At 35.8% G+C, this 13,144-nt stretch overlaps 2 protein-coding genes across 2 annotated transcripts in view; both read right to left on the bottom strand.

Annotated features, from left to right (window-relative positions):
- Positions 1-7,308, bottom strand: part of LOC107751352 (elongation of very long chain fatty acids protein 5-like) — a 23,878-nt gene extending 16,570 nt beyond the window's left edge. Inside the window, exons 1-3 of the mRNA XM_016567053.1 lie at positions 6,840-7,308; positions 5,552-5,616; positions 4,821-5,008 (exon numbers count right to left, since the gene is read on the bottom strand). Of these exons, the coding sequence (XP_016422539.1) occupies positions 4,821-5,008; positions 5,552-5,609 (246 nt within the window). The 5' untranslated portion in view covers positions 5,610-5,616; positions 6,840-7,308. The remainder of the gene's footprint in view (positions 1-4,820; positions 5,009-5,551; positions 5,617-6,839) is intronic.
- A 936-nt stretch (positions 7,309-8,244) lies between these two features.
- The window catches only part of LOC107751313 (glutamate--cysteine ligase catalytic subunit-like), a 26,410-nt gene continuing 21,510 nt past the window's right edge, over positions 8,245-13,144 (bottom strand). Inside the window, exons 13-17 of the mRNA XM_016566992.1 lie at positions 12,383-12,464; positions 11,665-11,777; positions 11,435-11,555; positions 9,236-9,865; positions 8,245-8,526 (exon numbers count right to left, since the gene is read on the bottom strand). Coding sequence (XP_016422478.1) covers positions 9,684-9,865; positions 11,435-11,555; positions 11,665-11,777; positions 12,383-12,464 — 498 coding nt within the window. The 3' untranslated portion in view covers positions 8,245-8,526; positions 9,236-9,683. The remainder of the gene's footprint in view (positions 8,527-9,235; positions 9,866-11,434; positions 11,556-11,664; positions 11,778-12,382; positions 12,465-13,144) is intronic.

Here is a 13,144-nt window from a genome sequence, read left to right as displayed (position 1 = left end):
GTTTTGAAACGTGATAGCACAGCTAGCAATCTGATACACTGTTTATTGACAGAAAAGTACAGTATATTATGCATTTCAGTGAATATACAGTAAATATACATGGATTATTACAGTGCTGTGTGGATGAACTGATATGTGTTTGTTTGACGCTCTGAATGTTAGAACTAGCTGCCGGATAGCAAATTTTCTCTGGACCAGGGATGATGCAATGTTGTTGTCATGGAGAGATGCTCTGGATACAGGAGTGAGCTGATGAGGTGAGAGATGCTGTGAATCAGTATCCCAATACAGAATGCATATAAATGGAATGATATAAAGCTGGAGGATATGTATTCTATTTTAGATTGTGATAGACCAGATATATTTTATAATGTAGACAGTCTTGTGCATCCTGAAATAATTAAACATTGTAGAATACACAATATGTGGAATTTGGTCCAATTCGCTTGTGCCATTTTGTATATTACTACTTAGAAAAACATAAAAATGAAACATAATTCAATTAATAATCAATTAAAGTGCTTATGGCACAGAGTACAATAGGATTGTGGGGTTAATGTGTTTTATAAAGCCTGTTTTTGCAAAGGAAACTCACAATGACACATTTAGATGCAGAAATAGACAATTTGACTCGCTTCACATATAATGTAGTAACTCCTGTTTAGAAGCTGTTATTTGAAAGATTCTTTTTTCTGGTACTTTTTGGCATGTAGTGGCATCAAACAAAGTAAATTGCAGAGAGCTGGGCCTAATAGAACCTGAATTACAGAATTTCAAAAAAATAATTTTTTTAAAACTCCAAAAGCGCCTATGGTTTTTTTTGTGTTTATTGTAATATTTGAAAAATATATAATGTTATTTATAAAGAATTACACTCATATTTTGTAGTTCAAAGGGTTTTCTTTACAATGAAACCATTTGTTTTCATTTCCTCCATTGTATGTGTGTAGGGTAAACATTTGAATTTGAGAATGTCAAATTTAGGCGAAAATACCAAAAACGCCCCAGAGAATAAGTGGTTAACTCGCTAACTTACTTTACAAAGAAAATCCTGGGAAAATATACCCACTTAAACCGACATTAAACAGAGCAATGTCGGACATGTTATATTATTATATGACTAAAAACGAAATAAACAACTGAATGTCATACATGCATGTCATCAAATAATCACATACTCTGATTCTTTTCCTTAACAGTATATCCCAGAGTTGATTAATATCATAGATTATCACAATTTGTCTCCGTTTGCATGAACCAACGCACATCAAACAACATGTGACGCAGTTGATTTTAACAACTCATTTGATATAACTCCGATTGGTTTTTCCTTTATGCGACAAAATATCCTTTATCTCTTCTTTACACCATGCATATTTCAATATTTTCTCATCATCGGTTAGTTATCAATCATATTTTTTACCATAAACCATTAATTTGAACACATATGACTGATTACAGAGAAATGGCGGAGGAACAAAACACTCACCGGAGTTCCTCGAAATAAAAGTACAAAAAGATATTTCTTCCCCCGGATTCCACTGGAAAAGAACTTAAAACTATTTCCTCACACTCTATTATTCTCTTTTTATATATATAGATATATATTTGCACTCTGAATCAACAGTCGTCTAACTCCGCTCTCACTCTCATCCGTAAAACGGCTCCTTTCTCAATTATATCGCTCATCACGGAGAAACGCCCTCTAGTGGAGAACATCAGTCACTATATATTTTTTTCAAATTAAAAGTCCTATTAACCACCCTAATTTCAAGGGGGTTACACAAACATATCTATTTTGCTGTCAGGAGTGGGCGAGGCTGACGCGAGTGAGAGCGCTGCTGCACGCATGCACGCTAAACAGACGGAGCGCAATCGAATAGGAGTGCAATAATTCATAGTCATTTTCTTTAGTATTTATTTTCATTTTTAATTCAGTGATTGTAACTTTTAATTTAGTTATTTTAATGCTTTAAAGAGCAATATTAGATTGTATTGTTCTAATGTTCTGCAAACTATAAAAGGTACAGCTTTAATAAAACAAGAGAGAAAGGCTGCATGGCTAGAAACTGTAATATGTGAGACAGTGGTAATATCATTATCATATTGCATCGAATCGCATTGTGTGGAACTGAATCGAATTGAAATCGGATCGCATTGCATCGTAATAGGGGTGAATCGTATCGCATCGCATCGGTAGCTGCTTCATATGTATCTTTAATATATCGTATCGTTGGCTATGCATCGAGATGCGTATCGTATCAGCCTCAGTCATGGAGATGCACATCCCTACATTTTATAAATTAAAATTCTGTCCATTTTCTGCCAAATGACTTCCATATCAACGTTTGGGCTTTGCATGACCATGTGTGTTTATTTGTGAACAAAAGCCTAAAATAAATCTATTCATCATGTAAAGTGACTCTTCAGAAGAGCGTGTCTTCTGGTTGATTCATAAGGATTTCTTTTACAATGTCTTTATGAACTTTTGGAGCATCTTGTCACAGTTTGGTGTTTACGTAGAAATATCTGTGCATTTATTTGCGTTTTAAAGATGAACAAAGGTCGGATGCGTTTGAACTGACATGAGGGTGAGCAAATGACAGAATTTTCCTTTTTGGCTGAACTATCCCTTTAACATTTGTAGCCTAGAGGTTTCTTTCTCTAATGAGACTGCCATAAATCAGGTTTGAGGCAACTGATGGCTGTGATTAAAGATAACTTGTAGCTAACATATCTGTGAGCTTATCTTGAATTTAGCATTAATTATATTTGGAAAGCCAGGCAATGCGTCTGTTTTGCACTGCAGATAGTGTGGAGAGTGCAAATTAGGCAAGAAAGGACTCTGAAATTTAAGGTGCACATGGACTGTGACTCACCAGTTGGTTTGTCCTTTGCAAATGAACAAAGGTCGGATGCGTTTGAACTGACATGAGGGTGAGCAAATGACAGAATTTTCCTTTTTGGCTGAACTATCCCTTTAACATTTGTAGCCTAGAGGTTTCTTTCTCTAATGAGACTGCCATAAATCAGGTTTGAGGCAACTGATGGCTGTGATTAAAGATAACTTGTAGCTAACATATCTGTGAGCTTATCTTGAATTTAGCATTAATTATATTTGGAAAGCCAGGCAATGCGTCTGTTTTGCACTGCAGATAGTGTGGAGAGTGCAAATTAGGCAAGAAAGGACTCTGAAATTTAAGGTGCACATGGACTGTGACTCACCAGTTGGTTTGTCCTGCTCAGTTTCCAAAAAGTCAAACCATCAGTTTCAAAGTGCATGGTATTTCATTTTCAATACCAATTTCAAAGGTCCCAGTCCCATACAAATATCTAGATCAGAGGTCTCCTGGAGAGCTATACTACTACGTCATTATCAAGTAACCCTGAAGACCCTGGTCGCTGCTCCTAGACCCCTGCTCTAGATTGTGTTACATCTGTTACAACGTCAAATCAATGAAAATTCTGAAAGGCATTTGTAAACACTCCAAAACAGAAGGATGACAAACTAATTTTAGAAAGCAGCGTTAGCAGGAAAAGCCAGTGTTATTTTAATATGGAGATGACTGTTGTTTTTTGTTTTTTGCTGTTGTTTGTTTATTTTTTTTAATATTGAAGATTTTAAAGGGGTCCTATTATGCTGTTTTACAAAGTCTTGATTTTGTTTTGGGGGTGTACTAGAACAGGCTCTCATACTAGGTTGTTCGAAAAACACATTCTTTTTCACATATTTTACATTATTACACCTCTCTCCCCAGTCTGGCATGAACGGCTCGAATAGTTCCTGTATCAAATGAAAGCCCGCCTTCTGAAATACGAAATGTGCTGTGATTGGTTAGCAAGGCCAGTGTGTGTTGTGATTGACCAAATACACAAAATAATGTTCTTTTTAGCAGCATCATATGACCCCTTTAAACCCGGATGATTGTAACCACTCTTAAGTTCGTCTGCTTTGGGAAAGCTAGCGTGTCTCCGACATAGTGATAACACTCGTTGCCTTCTTTAGTGCAGCTCAACCAGGTCTCGTCCCATTCGTCGATATTTGTGATATCACAAATCCTGGAAAATATGCGTTGTAGTCCAAACGAGTCGTTCGTTGTAGTTTTTGAAAAGTGATTTCTGTTAAATAAAATATCTCCTTTTGAATTGGACTTTAAGCTTTGTAACTTTGCACATCTTTTTTATGCTCAAACAGCAACATTACAGACTAACTAAAGTTGAAAAAGTGAAAAAGCATAATAGGACCACTTTAATTTGATTTGCTTTCATTTTTTTGTATTTTTTCTTCTCCTTTTAATTACAGTTAACTTTTGGTGTTTTTTTTACTTATTTGAATACTTTTCGTTTTAAATATTTTAGTACATAAAGTTAAACTAAGTGAAAATAAGAAATGCTGTGGGAACTAGAGAAAACAAAATAAGTGAGAGTACTTGAGTTTAGTTCAGAAGTAAAACAAAAATACTCATTTTCTTTTTCGCAGCCTCCTTCTGACCTTTAGATTTAAACAAGCCCATTTTTTTTAACTGCTGCATGGAAATGTATGCAAAATCACAGCTGTGTGCTGACAGAAAACAGTGAAATGCACTGAAATGTGTCCGTTTTTCTGGTGTTCAGCAATAATAACACCTCACAATGCCGACATGTAAACATGGACGGTCAGGTTTTAATAAATACTCTTTTTGGACTGGGTCAGGAAATTTGAATTCCGAGTATGTTCTCACAGTTGATCACCTTTCTCAGTACATTAAAATGTATCAAATTTGATTCCTACTGATATGACCTCTTCAAATAAACACATATCTTCTTTATGACGAGCCCACCTCATAGAACATGTAGAGAGACAGAAGCGTCAGGCCGAGGTTATACGGCACTAGCAGTGCTCTGCAGGAGTACGGCTGTCTATTCTTCATGTATTTTGGTCCCATCCACACAATCAGTAGGTACATGACAGTGAAGGCGAAAGTGGGGATGTAGTTGTCCAGTAGAAGCCATCCTCTAACCCGAGGATCTGCAATCGATAGAGCACAACCATCCTCATGCATACGCTATTGCTAAAGGACGTTCAATAAATAGTCACAGTTGTTCCTCGGCATTAAAAATGGTTTTAAATGTGCCTCATTCCAATCAGAAATTTAAGTTAGAATTTTTATAATGCTGATTTTTTCTATAATACTGCTTTGCCTACTCACAGCGCAGGCTGAAATTGCAATTTCTTCCAATCTGATTAGAAACTTTATTAATATTATTTTTAAATGAGCCTGGAAACCATGTTTCCAAGATACTGGGTTGATACAATGAGCACTTTAAGGATCAAATAATCATTGGATGTGTCAAAGTTTGCCAGACAGATTAAAATCATCAGCATGCAGTAATAATACTGCCTTACTATGGAAATAAAGGGAGAATATGTTCCATTCGCTAAATCTGCAAAGTTTGTTCAAAAGTTTGCCATATAGGAACACAACACAGAGAAAAGTTTAGCTAAGGCTGCAGTAAAGACAATTAAAGACTTGTAAAAAAGAAAAAGAAAAAGAAAAAGTATTGTTCTTACCCCTGGGTCCCATCCAAGAGTCAATATAAGTGTTAACTCGGTGATTCAAGGCCTCCATCTCCAACCTTCGAGAGAATCATATGAAGATTACTTCAGCTGTTTACACAAGAGTAAATATACATTCAGCCAGTCTGTGAAAGTCCTAGAACATAATAAAACTGTTTAAAAAGGACAATAGAAGTTAAATCCTTGTTGGAACACATTGATTACAGCAATAAAAATGGCTGCCTACAGCAAGGACTACCATCCATCATGTTAAAGGGGTCATATGATGCGATTTCATTTTTTCCTTTCTCTTTTAAACCGCATAAACACATTTCATTACACCAAATACACAAAATAATGTTCTTTTTAGCAGCATCATATGACCCCTTTAAGTTCTCTTGATTGCCTGTTTGTAGCTCAGTAAAGGTCAAGACACAGTGTTTATAATCCAGAAAACCCCCTTTGTTTTGCTATCAGGACTAAAGAACGTTAGAGAACATTAGATTATCATGAGACTATATTGTTTCTCCGCACACTCAAGCACACTTACAAAAATGTATATTTATTTTATACACACATATTATATATTTAAAAAAAAACTATATTTAGTGGAAAGAGGAGATTATGTGGGAAAGAGGAGATATACTTCATTGTCAATAATAATAATAGCCTAGTATCCAATAATTAGGCTTCATTTTCTTTACTTTGTTTTTGGGGTGAAATGTGACATGCTCTTGACAGGTTTTCATCTAAATGTCATACATTACATATGCAGTATGAAAATTGTAGGCTACATCTCATGACAACCAATATGGCAAACTAAAATGTATTCATTATGAGCTGAAATGTGCATGATTATGATTGGAGATGTAATGATACAAATTTTAAAAAAGCTGACAGAAGTCTAAATGCATAACAGTAAGTAATAAAACCTTGATTAAATACAACGACTGCTGAATATAATATAAAATGAAGATTATTTTCATTATACTGCTGTAACTGATTTGCATGTCAACTAGCGTTACTCGATAGGATCGCGTTGCCTTTAAACAACAGATGAAAAACTGCAACAACACATTTCAAGACGATTAGGACACGTTTTGCTAAGACTTCTTCCTCAGAACAAATAAAGAACGGCTTCGCGTGACATAATCATAAACCTAACGCTTAATCTCTCATAAAGTCATATGATGCTAGACACGCCGCATTCGAGAGGTCACAGACAGCGCACTTTCCGATGACATTTTGGGGTGTTTAAATCTCTTTAGGGAGAAAGACTATCCAAAAAAAAAGCATCTCTTACCTTTAGTCTTCAGACAGATGTTTTCTTCCGTGCTCAGTCCTGTGCGGATGGAGTCGTCAGCGTGAAAGAGTGGGAAAAGCTCGTGAACTAATGAGCGTCATGTGTGTCTGTAGTCCACTTTAAACTGATGCGTAACGGGTCGTGTTCGAATAACGTTAACTCTCTTTATACTGCCGCTCGCTCTAGGGCAAAGTCTGCGAGGCGAGCACACTGCACTTTTACTGCCACGCAGATGTAAAAATCCAGATAACTGACGTTCCATTCCGAGAACAAATGTATGCATTTGGAACGTTTATAACGCTTTAAAACACCAGAGCCGTGGATAGAGGTGTGGTTTTAAAGCGGTGATTTATTCGAATTTTGAGATGTCGTCATGACAATGCTTCAAATGGATTTAGAACGTCAACGTATGTTTGACTTCCATTATGACGTTATAAGAGAATAGCGCGCGTTCTGGCATTCCGTTTTAAGCTTTAACAAGGCGTGAACTGTTTCGCGAACTAAAGTCACACCATTCATCTGAAGTTAGAACAGACCAATCACAGCGCTGCTCTGATGTGGAACCAGACCGGTCCAATCACAGGCCAAGCGCGCATCCAGGGGCCCATGGTGAAGGGGACCATCGCAGGAAAAGTGTCACCAAACGTGCTCATGTAACATTTTCTTTGTGGAAAGCAGTGGTTAATAGTTAATCTTTTTATATAGATATTGTAGTTTTTAAGTTTCTAGTTGTTGTAAATTGCATGGCATTTTGTAACTTAGCTACACGCTAAAGAGAAGCTTATTAAATGATTTCAGTAAGCATAAAAAAGTCATAAAGCGGAAAAAAACAAAACTGATCTCTGGTCGATCTGGTCATAGTTCAGTGTGCTGATTCTTTATGATGCAGCGTGATACAAAGTCCCATTATTTTGCGTCATGTGCCAACCACTGCACACCTTAGAATCGCATTTGCTAGTTTTATCCATTATTACAAACAATCTACACACTTGACACTCGCTGGCATTAGATGAGGACGACTGGGAACATTATTAAGAGCCCTAACCGTATAGCCTTCGTTTTCAGCCCTTCCATAAAACTTTTGTTCCGGGCCCTGTAAATTTCAGCGACGGCCTTGTGTTTGAGAATGCAAAGCGGTAAATTATTTACACCAATAAATGTGTTTGATACACTGTTTAATCTTTCATTGAAGAACAACCTGAATTAGTTGAACTGCAAAATGGGCATGTGCTTATGTAACAGCTTTCATTGCCTGCTCACTGCCTGATGCTGATTAAATGAATTGAATTTAAAAGTACAAACATTCCACACAAACAGCATTTAAAGGATTGTTTCCACAAGGCTGCAATGAACGCTAAAGAACTTACATTGGTCTGTAAAAGGCATTGTTTGCCAACTCAATAAGCTGAATATGTACAGGAATCACTTTATTTGAAGCCATATACAGATGTTAAAGCTAACAGACTATAGCTTAATCTAATTTATCTTTCCATTATTTTAATAAAAAAAGACCATCTGCACCCTCTAGTGGTGGAGCAGCTACACAAAGCTTAACAAAACAACTAAGAAACCTCAGATGGTATAAATTTAGCTGTCCCTCAAACACTAAAATTATATGAAATATAATTTGTTAGTGAAAAACACAACTCACTGCACACCACTACGGTCTTCAACATTTTTTCAACCCCTAATCTACACACTTGACACTCGCTGGCATTAGATGAGGACGACTGGGAACATTATTAAGAGCCCTAACCGTATAGCCTTCGTTTTCAGCCCTTCCATAAAACTTTTGTTCCGGGCCCTGTAAATTTCAGCGACGGCCTTGTGTTTGAGAATGCAAAGCGGTAAATTATTTACACCAATAAATGTGTTTGATACACTGTTTAATCTTTCATTGAAGAACAACCTGAATTAGTTGAACTGCAAAATGGGCATGTGCTTATGTAACAGCTTTCATTGCCTGCTCACTGCCTGATGCTGATTAAATGAATTGAATTTAAAAGTACAAACATTCCACACAAACAGCATTTAAAGGATTGTTTCCACAAGGCTGCAATGAACGCTAAAGAACTTACATTGGTCTGTAAAAGGCATTGTTCGCCAACTCAATAAGCTGAATATGTACAGGAATCACTTTATTTGAAGCCATATACAGATGTTAAAGCTAACAGACTATAGCTTAATCTAATTTATCTTTCCATTATTTTAATCAAAAAAGACCATCTGCACCCTCTAGTGGTGGAGCAGCTACACAAAGCTTAACAAAACAACTAAGAAACCTCAAATGGTATAAATTTAGCTGTCCTTCAAACACTAAAATTATATGAAATATAATTTGTTAGTGAAAAACACAACTCACTGCACACCACTACGGTCTTCAACATTTTTTCAACCCCTATTTCAATTCCTACATGGGTTCAGTCAGGCTTGCAACAAGACCAGTGCCTTAAAATCTTTGTCTTAATTGGTACAATATTAAAAGCCAACAGTTTCATCCATAAAAAAAAAAAAACACTTGTTAATGCCTGATGAAATACAGTATTTACATTTCAACAATGAAAATATTACTAATGTACAATTTAGTGTTTGCTACATTTACATAATCTCTCACAAACTCAGACCGATGTGAAATATGTACACATCAGAGTACAATTACATCACGGATCTGTTTAAGCTATTAAAATAATTTGCGAATAATAAAAATCTGCTATTTACAAATTCAACAAACCTTTGGCTGACACATGCCATTTTAAATATTTTCTTAAAACGTTTTAACTTCTGGACTGCTGTGGTCTTCCGTTCTCATGCACAGGAGCGACTGGCTTTTGTGTCGAGCAGGCTTTATTTTCCTCTGTTAACCGGGTCTCCGATAAGCTCCGGACACTTCTCCTCCCCTCTTGCGATTCTGTCGCACTTGTGCAGCAGGTCGTAGTTTATTTTGTCCGTAATGACGCTGTCCTGCTTGTACTGAGGATGTTTGGAGACAAACTCCCTCATCCACTTAGCCATCGTCATCAGCTCACCTGAGAACAACACAGTAGTGAAAACAAACATTACAAGAAATATCAATAACACAATCCAAATGAGTGAACCAGTTTGCCTGCAGTGTGTCATTTTAAGATGCCAATAGAGGGGAAAAATACACATTTAGAGAACTGCATTTCATGACAAAATAGATTTGCATGTGCATATATTTAAATTAAACGAAACGAAAACGGTGGTTTAAAAACTGAAATAAAATTATCAGCAAAAAAATAAACCACAAAAAATTTAATAAGTTAATAAATTGTATTGATTGCAGACACTAAAAAATAGAATGTTTTAAAGAATATAAACACAGCACTGCCACTGTAAACAACCTAAACCTCTCACCAGGGTTGGGGAGTAATGGAACACATGTAACTGCGTTACGTAATCAGGATACAAAAATCTAGTAACTGTGATCCGTTACAGTTACATCAAAAAACGAATTATTCAAATTACAGTTAAATTTTGTAAAAAGTGGGAATACTATCAGGCTTACATTTGTTTCATTTAAAATTAAATAAATTCGTTTTTTTTTTTTGACATAATGGTATATATTTAGCGCTGCATAGTTCCAGGTTCTGTTGACACCTTAATTATGCAGAACTTTAAGGCTTAATATAATTTAAACGGATGAGTTTTGACACATGTTGACTCAAGTGAGCCGCCTGCTGGTGTGTGCGCAAATAACACCGGTCTACAATTATTCTCCTCAAATGCGGGATGACTGAGACGCTGCTACAGTAAATTAATTACGATGCTTCCTGCTGTGAAAAACGTTTTCATGTCTGGAAACGTCACACTTATTTTGTTTTCAACGAGGATAAAGGAAATAACATAGTTGTACAGTGTAAGCTATGCATTAAGACTCTTGCTTAAACAAAGGCTACTCAACCAACTTGAACATTTGCAGGTACGACTAGCATGGAAACCATCATGTTAGCTAACATGTAGTGTTTGTTAGTGATTTAAAATTCCAAGGTGTGCATGACTGCAGTTGTGTGTAAGTGTTCTAGCGGAAAATGAGCTGGAAAATGTAGAAATTAACATGAGAGTCCCCACACCACGGATCAGTCAATGAAATACAGAAAGATCATAGCATTTCACACGCATTTAGACATGTAGGCTTATTTTAAAATAGACTAATATGTATATGGTGTACATTTTTTAATGTTGTGTATAAACTATATTTTTACTTGTACATGTTAAAGAAATAAAAAAATACTAATAAAAATAAAACTGTAATACTAAACTGTATAGCCACTAGATGTCTGCATAGCCTTTTATATAAATATACGGGCTGTAATATCTAGATGGTGAAACAAGACGATTTCTAAGTTTCAAATAGTTTTTATTAGTTTTAATTTTAAAGTCATAGTTAAATAAAAGTACTTAGATACTGTTTTTTGACTTGTTCACATGTAACGTTAAGTAATCCAAAAGTAATCAGATTACTTTTATATTGTGGTACTTGGATTACGTTACTGAATACTTTTTTAATGAAGTAATTTGTAACTGTAACGGAATATATTTTAAAAGTAACCCTCCCAACCCTGCCTCTCACATACCAGAAGCACGCTTCTTAATGAGTTTAAGGTAGTTGAGAATAGTGCAACGCGTGTCCACATCCACTTCCATGTTCTCAAGGTAGCTGTTCAACATGGGTATCAAGCCGTGAAACACCCCTTCCTAAAAAAACAAACAAACAAACACACTCACAACAAGTATCGTTCAACTCGCAATAGCTTATTGTTGAAGCTATACGGAATGTACAGCTAAAGAGCAGAGAAACACACACCTTCCCATTGACGATGGTGTCAATACTCATTAGTGTGAACTCTTCACCGTCATTAGCTTCACTCTCCACTCCATTCCGAGCTGTGGAGGGCGCATCTAACACTGGGTTGCAGCCTTAAAATAATAATAAAAAAATATTTTAATAACAAATTTAAAATAAGTTTGGAACCAGCATGCAGTGTTAAAAATATCTACAATATTTTAGTTGTGCCTTAATACAAATGTGTCACAGCTCATTGTTGATATGAATGATAATTTATTAATCTATTTAACTTTAAAGGGGTCATATGATGGGATTTAAATTTTTCCTTTCTCTTTGGAGTGTTACAAGCTCTTGGCGCATAAAGAAGATCTGTAAAGTTGCAAAGACTAAAGTCTCAAATCCAAAGAGATATTCTTTATCAAAGTTAAGAGTCAACCACGCCTACCTAAAATGGCTCGTTCTAACACGCCCCCACATACCTACGTCACTATGTGGGAAGATTTGCATAACACCGCCCAAATGTTCACGCAAAACTTGCTTTTCAGACCGATGAGCTTTGTAAAAATCGAAAGGCGTTTCAGAAAGGCGGGGCATAGAGGAGAAACAATAATGTACAGTATGTAGAAAATAATGTGTTTTTTTAACCTTAAATCGCATGAACACATTTCATTACACCAAATACACAAAATAATGTTCTTTTTAGCAACGTCATATGACCCCTTTAATGTCAACTAACCTTTAAAGACGTCCTTCCGGAAATAAAACATGCCTTCCTGCACCGCATTTCGCTTCTGGGCTACTTTCATATTTTCATCAACCTAAAACACAGGGGTTAAAGCAAAAAAAAATCCTGAGCCTGAACTTAAACAAATTTTTTTTCATGAATATATGGTTGACCTGAAGAATGAAAGCGTACAATCATACACTTGGAAAATTATGAGCTATATCACCGCTTATCGACACTAGGGGTGTGACAATACACTTAGCTCACGAGATGAGACAAAATACAGATACTTGGTTCACTAGAACAAGACAATATTTTAATACTATTTTTAAGAAATCTTCAATGACAAAATATGTCTTTTTATTACAAAAAGTAAAACAATGCAGTTGGATTTTGAAATATTTTAACTAATCTAGGGCTGTAACTAATGATTATTTCCTGGTGATGTTACACTTTACAGCGTGATTAAACGATGTTTAAATCCATTCAATTTTAATATCTGGGCACATGGAAACTCAGAAACGTTTATTTTGAAATCGCGATGTACAATAAATTGCATATTTAGAAATAGGTTGATGTATTCTCCTGTGTTGGCAAAGGTTTATAAATGATTTATGTTACAAATCTAGTGAGATAATGCACACTGTTTTCCCAGATGAACATTAAGCAATTCAAATTCACAGCATATAGAGGAAGAGTTTAGCCCCTTTCACACATACAGTCTTTGCCGGTAAATTACCAGTAAATTACCGGTAAGTTACCATTAAGAGATCA

The sequence above is a fragment of the Sinocyclocheilus rhinocerous genome, unplaced genomic scaffold (genome assembly GCF_001515625.1).
Source record: "Sinocyclocheilus rhinocerous isolate Xijiao unplaced genomic scaffold, SAMN03320098_v1.1 scaffold552, whole genome shotgun sequence".
Taxonomy (NCBI): Eukaryota; Metazoa; Chordata; class Actinopteri; order Cypriniformes; family Cyprinidae; genus Sinocyclocheilus; species Sinocyclocheilus rhinocerous.
This window is presented reverse-complemented; position numbering and strand designations above follow the sequence as displayed.